This window comes from Acyrthosiphon pisum, unplaced genomic scaffold (assembly GCF_005508785.2).
Source record: "Acyrthosiphon pisum isolate AL4f unplaced genomic scaffold, pea_aphid_22Mar2018_4r6ur Scaffold_4091;HRSCAF=4636, whole genome shotgun sequence".
Lineage (NCBI taxonomy): Eukaryota > Metazoa > Arthropoda > Insecta > Hemiptera > Aphididae > Acyrthosiphon > Acyrthosiphon pisum.
This window is the reverse complement of record NW_021773591.1, coordinates 1-8,749: the sequence shown is the minus strand read 5'-3', so window position 1 is coordinate 8,749 and position 8,749 is coordinate 1. Positions and strand designations below refer to the sequence as shown.

At 34.3% G+C, this 8,749-nt stretch overlaps 2 protein-coding genes across 2 annotated transcripts; one reads left to right on the top strand and one right to left on the bottom strand.

Annotated features, from left to right (window-relative positions):
- The first annotated feature begins 6 nt into the window (after positions 1-6).
- On the top strand, positions 7-3,359 carry LOC100575675 (alanine--glyoxylate aminotransferase 2-like). Its single transcript, XM_003248588.2, has 3 exons — positions 7-217; positions 1,907-2,154; positions 2,958-3,359. Exons 1-3 carry the CDS (start codon positions 128-130, stop codon positions 3,121-3,123), a joined length of 504 nt encoding a protein of 167 aa, XP_003248636.2. The 5' UTR covers positions 7-127; the 3' UTR covers positions 3,124-3,359.
- A 329-nt stretch (positions 3,360-3,688) lies between these two features.
- Positions 3,689-8,403, bottom strand: LOC100575576 (polycystin-2-like). The gene is made up of 5 exons (XM_003248587.4): positions 7,942-8,403; positions 6,909-7,132; positions 5,977-6,104; positions 3,902-3,947; positions 3,689-3,839 (listed from the first exon to the last, which is right to left on the bottom strand). The coding sequence occupies exons 1-5, from the start codon at positions 8,149-8,151 to the stop codon at positions 3,689-3,691; spliced, it is 759 nt and encodes a 252-aa protein (XP_003248635.2). The 5' UTR covers positions 8,152-8,403.
- Positions 8,404-8,749: the final 346 nt, after the last annotated feature.

Here is an 8,749-nt window from a genome sequence, read left to right as displayed (position 1 = left end):
GGAAGCCGGTGGCGTGTGCATTGCTGACGAAGTTCAAGTGGGATTTGGCAGGTCGGGTACACACTATTGGGCGTTCGAGATCGACGGACCGGACGTACTACCTGACATTGTGACCATCGGCAAGCCCATGGGCAACGGACATCCGGTCGCCGCCGTCATCACCACGGAAGCTGTGGCCCGAAGCTTTGAAGCCACTGGCATACAATATTTTAACACGGTGAGTAAAAATGCGTATTTGTTTAGGTATAAATCGTGATTTGAGTGCCTACCTATGTGTTTTTATTTGATCCATGTAAAGTTTGAAAATATGTAACTTAGGTGCCTTTTAATGGAATGCTGGTCACAATAATTAGTAGATAGGTACACGCAGCACGCTAACACCCCTTAAATATGGTATGGCGGGCAATGTAAAAAATTTGGGCATTCTATTATATTGTTTCCCTGGAATTTTAGATTCTAGCCGGAGCGATAATTGTATTGATTTAACCGGAGCAACCCATTTGCACCCGAACCCATTTATCGTAGCCTATTTGCGCCCCAAACCATAGCCTATATGCACCCGATTCAGATCAGGTGAAAATCGTGCAACGTTGCTATTTATTGAGTATATTGGTATAACTATAAAATTTAAAATAATATTTGATCGTTTCCCATGCTATTCGAAACCAATATCCAAATCGATAAGGATAATAATATTTTGTCGTCAGTCGTGCTAATCGAAATTGTAAAATCCCAATCGATAAAGATTATATTATATAAAATGCATTTATCAGTTGTATTGTATGTGTCAGTTGCATCAGCACTTGAACAGTATTTTACGTAAAAATTTAACTATTTGAAATTTATAATTGTATATAATATAAATAATATTTAGATATATTATATGTATACTGTGTAGTATTTATTATTATTTTGAAAATTATTACTTTTTTCTGATTTGTCTTAAACGATTTTAAACGATACCTGACGGCAACGTTGCATGCAAAATGGGCGCAAATGTCCATAACCCTCGGGGCGCAAATGGGCTACTCTGAGGCGCTGATTTAACAATAATGTGTGTTTTTATTTTTGTGTCAGAAGATATTTTTCACAGTAGGACCCTTCCGCGAATACGTCCATGTATATAACCCATATAATCATGAAAAATAAGTTTGTAAAGTAGTCAACAACATATTATAGCTTGAGCACACTGCATTTAGACCCTTATAGTTGAATATATTACAGTAAATAATAAATATTAATTAATATGTATTTATGTGCATATTGAAGTATTTTAACATTAAAATATTGTGTATTGACCAGTTTTTTATACTTTGTCTGTAACATAAATATATAAAATATAATACACGGATCTAGATATAGTAGGAGGTATACGTACAGCCCATACTCGTGTCAGATTTGCGATAATCGTATCAACAAGTATCAAGCACATACAATTCTATATCTCATTATCTACATGGACATGTTTGGTCGAACAAAGAATTCGTAATCTAGAGAATGATTTACCATTTTCTACGACTTTGGTACTTAAATAGTCAAATATTTTCTAAAAATGAAAATTACAACAAATTTGAAAATGCACTAAAAAATAAAAATGTACTATTCAATCGAGTGCGTACACCACTTTCAGTACATGATTAATAATTATATTTATTTTTACCGGCATTAATGTACCTACTACAGTGGCGATGATCTAATTCAGCCACGTGGAGTAAATTCTAAATCCTATACTCACGTTCACGATTATTAATTAACATGTATCATTAAATATGTATTTACGTAATAAAATGTTTATGCACATATTATCACTAACATATTATTATTGTATAGTGGTGTTACTCCGCTAATCCACCTTGGATTCAAGTTAATCCAAGTTAACGCGAAAAACTCTCGTGTGGTTTTTCAGTACGGTGGAAATCCCGTGTCGTGCGCAATAGCCATCGCCGTGATGACTGCCGTCGACGAAGAACAGCTGGTGGATAACGCCAAAGACGTGGGCGGGTATCTGTTGTCTGAACTAGAAAACATGCAACGGAGATTCCCGGACGTGATCGGAGACGTCCGCGGTGTCGGATTATTTGTGGGCGTAGAACTGATAAAAGACCCGAAAACCAAGACTCCGGCAACGGCGGAAACTCGAGATGTCGTCGACAGGTATAAGAGCCGAATTATGGTGTGTTTGAGTGGTTCCCTGGATGATTTAGATGATTTAGATTTACAATTGGGCCCGGTAGGTCCAACCCGGGGAGGTGCTCAAACAGGGATTTTCAGATTTACGATGGAAATATTTGTTGATAAATAGTTGCTATTGGTTATAAAAGAAATAATAATTTTTATTTGTATTACTAGCCCTCAGATCTATCAGGATAGATAATAATTAGTATAAATTAGTATTTTATTTGTATTGTATTGGTTGCCATTGGTAAATCGGGCAGATCAAGCATGCATACAATCGAATTTTCGCACAATTGTTAACGCCTATTTTATATGCTATCAAAAATTGTACACGTTCCATCACCTACTGCAACGAGTTACACAAAGGAGTTGAACAGTCACAATTTTTTTATGAGTTGACATTTTTTACGGGCAACGAAGTGAGTGGGGTTAGATATATTAGAAGAAATATGGCATATACATTTTGTACAAATATATTTTTTAAAAATACAAATCTTTGGACTGGACAGCTAGTATTACATAAATTACGTACAGGTACTAAAAGTAATTTTAACAAGTATGAATATGTCCAAGTAAACTTCCCTGGTTTGGAAACTAGATTAGGTTTTTCCTAGCGAAATGATTTTCACGGTAGAAATAATGAGCACTTGACACGATGTGTCATGTGCAGTGTATAATATTTCGCGAACTTCTGAAGTTAAAACTATTATGTATCGCCAAATGGTTTTTGAAATATTTAATAGAACAATATTTATTATTAATACATACAAATTTTGTTTTAGAATGAAAAACGAATTTAGAATATTGGTAAGCAGCGACGGACCAGACGTGAATGTCATCAAACTGAAACCACCGATGGTGTTCAGCAGAGCCAATGCCGACCGCTTTCTGAAGGCGTTCAAGACATTGATTTCAGAGATAAGGACACAACGGTTTCAACTGCTGTGATTTATTTTATACAACAACCTACTATAAATGTTTATCTACATAATTTGGCATTATTATCATTATTGTAATTTGTATTTTTCAAATATTATGTAGGTTATATATGTTTAATATATAAAAAATAACATATTCCTACACTGTTTATAAAACAAAACGTATAGATACGTTATGCATAATATAGGTAATATCTTTAATAATTTAAATGTATAACTGAAAATATAAAACTAACGAGAATCGAAGAATAGCTAGATTTTAATAATTATTGTCCGTATATGTAGAAGTATGTTTATCGATGTTTGTTTGTGTGATTTGATTTGTGTGTACAGATAATATTGATCTATCAGTTGCTGAGTTAAGGCCGGGGCAATTTAGTGTAATTTAATCAACATTACTTACACGTTGATAGGACCTGAACAGTGATCTGCGCGAATACAAAGTAATTATTGATGTATTTTGCATGGTTTTTTTTAAAAATGTTTTTCCTGTTACAATTGACTAAGTATATAAAAAAAATAGCTAGTATGCTGCGGGAAATTGTAAAAGAAATATTCTTATAATAATTATGCATTTAAGAAGAAGCTGGGTTATTTTGCAGATTTTGTTCTGCATAATTCGGTGGTAATTGAACTCGTATCGCATCGAGACGTGCTATGACGATATCGCATTTCTTATGAACATCATCCAATGCATTTTCAAGTAGATCTACTCTCTTGATCAACCTGAAACCTCATAGTATTATAAAATCAGCTCGGAAACAATAATTTCGATACCGTATACTTGCCATTTGATATCTGATTCATTGGAAGTTGAGTTTTCGTCATCTTTACCTAAAAAATAATAAATAAATAATTTTTTTAAGTATTACTGTAATAATTTATGAATTACCATTTTTAGTTTTATTAAATACTAGCTGTAGGTGCCTAATCCGACTTCGTAAGGGCAAAAAATTAGCAAACATAAAATACGGTGCTATATCGGTTTTTCTCGGTTTTAGTGTAAGTACCTCAGTTTACGGAAAAATCGGTATTGATGTATTGTTGCTTTGTGAACTAATTCGGCAGAGATGGGCAATCAATGTGTGGTGGATATTTTTCGGATGTGGTTCAAACTAATATCTTAACTTTCCTGATATCTCTAAGAATAATCATTGATACGTTCGTCAAAATCGGTAGAGTAGTTTTTAAGGCTATAATAATAGTTACAGACATATGTGGATATTGCCTTTTGTACATTTAAAGAACATACAATTAGGTAATTAAATATTATTTTCTTTTATTTAAAAAAAATCCCATAGCATCGCATGGCAGATTGGCTAGTGTAAACCAATCTAAAAAAAAAAAAATATTTCTGTAACCATTGGAATTTCTATTTATAAACACAAAAAAAATTATTCGGTTTTCGTATGCTAATGCGAAATCAATATGTGAGCCATCCTAAAGAAACCTATATGGGTTAAAAAACGTAGTATAGAACACTCCCCGAGTCCTAAGGAATATACTATGTCAGCAATTTGATGACAATTGGTTCAGTAGTTTCCAAGTCTATAAGCCCCATACAGACCAGTGTTTGTCAAGTTCCTTATAAAAAGGAATTCGTTCCGTTCCTAGTTCTTTTCTTAAAAAAAGAAATTCGTTCTGTTCCTTGTTCCTTAAAAAAAAAAAGAATTCGTTTCTTTGTCGTTCCATTGGAAAGTGAACGAGTTCCTTTTTTAGTTCCAAATAAAATAAAAATTCTTATTTAATCATATATGTTTTTTTTTCGTATTACGCATACTTATTTAATTTTTATTTATAATATATAACTACAAGATTTTTTTTAAGATTTTCTTTAAAATTAAATTTTTGGCTAACGTATCTCGATTGTCTTAACGTCGATACTCGATAACGATCACTAATTAGCTATATACATTATACGCATCAAAAAATATATCTTAATTTAAATTTTTACATACTTATCTGTGTAAATTATTGGAACTAGGAAGGAACGAACAATTTTGTTTTTTTTTCTTAAAAAAAAGAACTAGTTCATTTTCTCGTTATTTTTTTATAAAAAGGAGTTCGTTCATCGTGCCGTTCTTTAAAAAGGAATTCGTTCCAGGAATCCGTTCCTTTTGGAACTCGTTCCTTCCAAACACTGATACAGACGTACATTAATGTTTTTATATTCAGTTAACCGCTGTTATTGTCTCGTTTATTCCCGAAACTTGCTTTTTGTATTAGTTGATTCGGAATCAATTCAACGGTATAACGGTACAGGTAAACAGGTCACCGCGAATCAACTCATCGCATCCCAGCTAACAGATATGCTACATAAGTATTCAGTAATCAAGTATTTTTCAATTTTTAGATCTATGTTATCATCAAAACAAACATTGCACCTGGGTATAAGGTTAATGCTATTATACGCCTATGACCCATGTATTATAGTTAAATACAATACGGCGTCGCGCACTCCCGTTCGCAAAAGAGCGGAGGGGAATTTGCCTCAACTACAAATTTTCTGGCTTAGAATGTAAGCCACTCTAGGTATATTGTTTATAAGTTTACAATACTATTATAAATAAAAGATTTTTGGAGTTAACAAGACGTCGACTAAACTCCGTCTGCTAAACGGAGTGCGATAAGTACCTACGTATTCATTTAAAATGTGTAATATTACTATCTATCCGAATAAACGCATATTATATAAACCTAATTTAGATAGAGGATTGTCCATATGACGTAACGCCAAACGCGTATGACCATCCGCAGTGGCCAGTAATAGTTGGCATTTACTACGAAAACGGCGATAGACCGTCGTGATCGAATCGTACATTATATTATAAGCAAATAATAATAATAATAATAAAACGCGTACTCGATCCGGGTGCGTTTTGCAGCACGTCCCGGAACATCTGCCTGGCTTCGTCTTCGTGTACCGTCTTTTGCGGTTCGATTCCGTATTTGTCGAGAATCTTTTCCACTTCAGAGTTTGTAAAACGGCAGCTGCGGGACAAGGACGAAACGTTACAATGGTGTCATAGGCGTGCGCAGTCTTAAATTTCTGGTCGAGCCTAGGCAATTATAGTGCACTAATATTTGGACAACGCCCAGAATTTTTTTTAACACATCAACATACATGTTGAAGACACGAATATAAATTGAATGAAATGTAATATTTAAAATTGTTTCTAATAAAAATATAATAGATAGCAGTAAACCACACTACCACAGCGTATGAACATTGCGATGACCAGCCAGATCAAAAGTTGTATATATTCAACTTCACGGTATTCGTGGTATCGTGTTGGTCGACACGATCATATTTTTACAATCTCATTTTGGCAAACCAATCAGAAAAAAAGTATTTTACACGACACGACACAGGCAGTTGTGAACTCCCATTATGCTGGATTCACAGCTACGTCGTCGTGTGCGTGCTGCTTCGATAAAATCACATTCTGATTGATTAGACGTTGCTTTTTTGGTAGGTATCGTGTAATAACCAAGTTGCAACCGAGTATGCCAAGATTATTGATTACAGCTTAACTTCAAAACCAATATGGCTACCACGCCCATGGCCCACGAACGACATGATATACGATGTAGCTCTGAATCTGGCTTTAAAATTAATTGTGAGACTCGCAGAAAAATATCGCGAATATACTCCTATATGTTTGGTTGGGGAGGGAGCGGAAGCAGCAAATACACAAATGCTCACTTCACCCACCTAATTCTGTTATATCTATTATTATGACAAACATATTTACATAATTATATGGTTATACACTTATAATAGGTACCATGTACCGTTTCAGTATCTTGTAAACGTCCTGATAGGTAACGCGGCGATCCAGTTCGTTATTCAGCCGGTCGGTTCGACGTCGCCCCGCCCATTTGTCAAAACCCATCCAGGCGAGCACGCGGTCCACGAACGCCGACACCTTGTCGCTCACGTACGATTGCCGGTCCCCCAACGATTGTTCGACGTCCACGTCAAAATACGCGTGAAACACGATCGCCACTAGCATCGTCTGGAAAGCGAATGGGCTAGGTAAAAAAAATAGCTCTGACCATACACACCTCATGCATAGGACCATCATTATACATAGGTATAATACCGGTGTGGTGAGCGATCAGCAAATTTTTTTTTTTGAACATTCTGCAACTCTAAGTGTAATTGCGCTGACAATAATTGACCAGAAAAAAATAACTATAAGGAGATCGGAGATCTAAAAAGGGATAAATAGTAATACATGGAAATCATATATTATATATTATGTGCAACTCTAAATAAACTATTAAATCAGTCACAGTAGGAATTGTATAGGTCCACAAAACGGGGTCCATATACCGTACACGGTACATACATTGAATGTTTATGTCTTATGGTGTCTTACAACACAAAAATGTGGTATACGCGAGTCAATTTTGGTTCTCCTACGCTATTGAAAGGAAGTTGCAAGAATAATGGTGGAGATTTGTGTTTGAAAGATGACTGAATTATTTAAGACTTTCTAAATGACCCAGAAGAAACCTTTTGTATAAGCAATTTGTTATTATTAATATTATTATTAAATATTAAATATTTTTTTTTTGTATAGGTAAACCTTTTTGATAAATTAATATTTAATAAAGTTAATTTGTTCAATACATATTTATAAACTATTTATAATTTATATTTTAATCTTACAAATAACTGTAAAAAAATAGGTAGATTATCCTACGGATGGTACCTACGATATCATTGTCCCATCAAATATAGCATGACCCGCTGATTCGCTGGAAATGGAAAGATGATCCCCGGCAATAGGTTTAAAAAACACTCGTACATCATAATTACCAAGAGAACAAATATCATCACGCACGTGAAAAATACGAAGAAAAACGTAGTGAACCAAGCGTCCGCGTCTTGAAGCGTCTTGTAGTCGAAGTCCCTCATCAGTATTCTGAGCGACGAAAGAACTGAATCGTAGATTGTCGAGAATCCTTTTACCTGGTTTGGGGGTGAGAGTGTGTTAGAGGAAAACAAAAAAATAGACGAGGGTGACATGGCATTCAATAATACGTCGTAGGTACATATATATTATGCGCATTTGTGAAGGTATAAATTTATAAGTTGGCCGACGTCATTCGAATTAGGTATGCCCTTCGTTGTTATGAACAAATTTTACCGAGGTTTGCCTCCAGGGCAGACACAAGGGGTAGGGCCGAGGTTATTGATACTTTTTTTTTTAAAGATCTTTCTCGCTGATTTATAAAACTACTATGTAGGTAATACCATTTAATATAAATATTGTATAATTCTATTATAGTACTTATAGTAGGTAGGTACTTATACTATTATATATAATCACACATTGTCTCAAACACTACAATATTTTAATAGTTTATTGTTCATTTTTTAAGACTTATATAATTTGTATTTTTATGTTTATTATCTGCAGTGGTTAGAAGCCGCTACTAAAGCTTGTCCCGTAACAAGCATCATATTATTATACAGGAATTTATAGTTTACAATGTGTAAAAAATCCAAAGTATTTCCGCTTCGCGTATAAAACATTAAAACAACACTGGGATTTGGTGCACACAAGTATGCATTTAGGTATAAATATTTTATATCATATAATATATATATGTACATCACAATG

What these genes read in the sequence shown, in the direction of transcription:
- LOC100575675 (XM_003248588.2), top strand. Translation starts at nt 128, where the DNA reads ATGGGCAACGGACATCCGGTCGCCGCCGTCATCACCACGGAAGCTGTG. An exon ending in GCATACAATATTTTAACACG is followed by an intron (nt 218 to 1,906) that starts GTGAGTAAAAAT and finishes GTGGTTTTTCAG; the next exon opens with TACGGTGGAAATCCCGTGTC. An exon ending in ACTCGAGATGTCGTCGACAG is followed by an intron (nt 2,155 to 2,957) that starts GTATAAGAGCCG and finishes ATTTTGTTTTAG; the next exon opens with AATGAAAAACGAATTTAGAA.
- LOC100575576 (XM_003248587.4), bottom strand. Translation starts at nt 8,151, where the DNA reads ATGTCACCCTCGTCTATTTTTTTGTTTTCCTCTAACACACTCTCACCC. An exon ending in TGATGATATTTGTTCTCTTG is followed by an intron (nt 7,133 to 7,941) that starts GTAATTATGATG and finishes TTCGCTTTCCAG; the next exon opens with ACGATGCTAGTGGCGATCGT. An exon ending in GTTTACAAGATACTGAAACG is followed by an intron (nt 6,105 to 6,908) that starts GTACATGGTACC and finishes CTTGTCCCGCAG; the next exon opens with CTGCCGTTTTACAAACTCTG.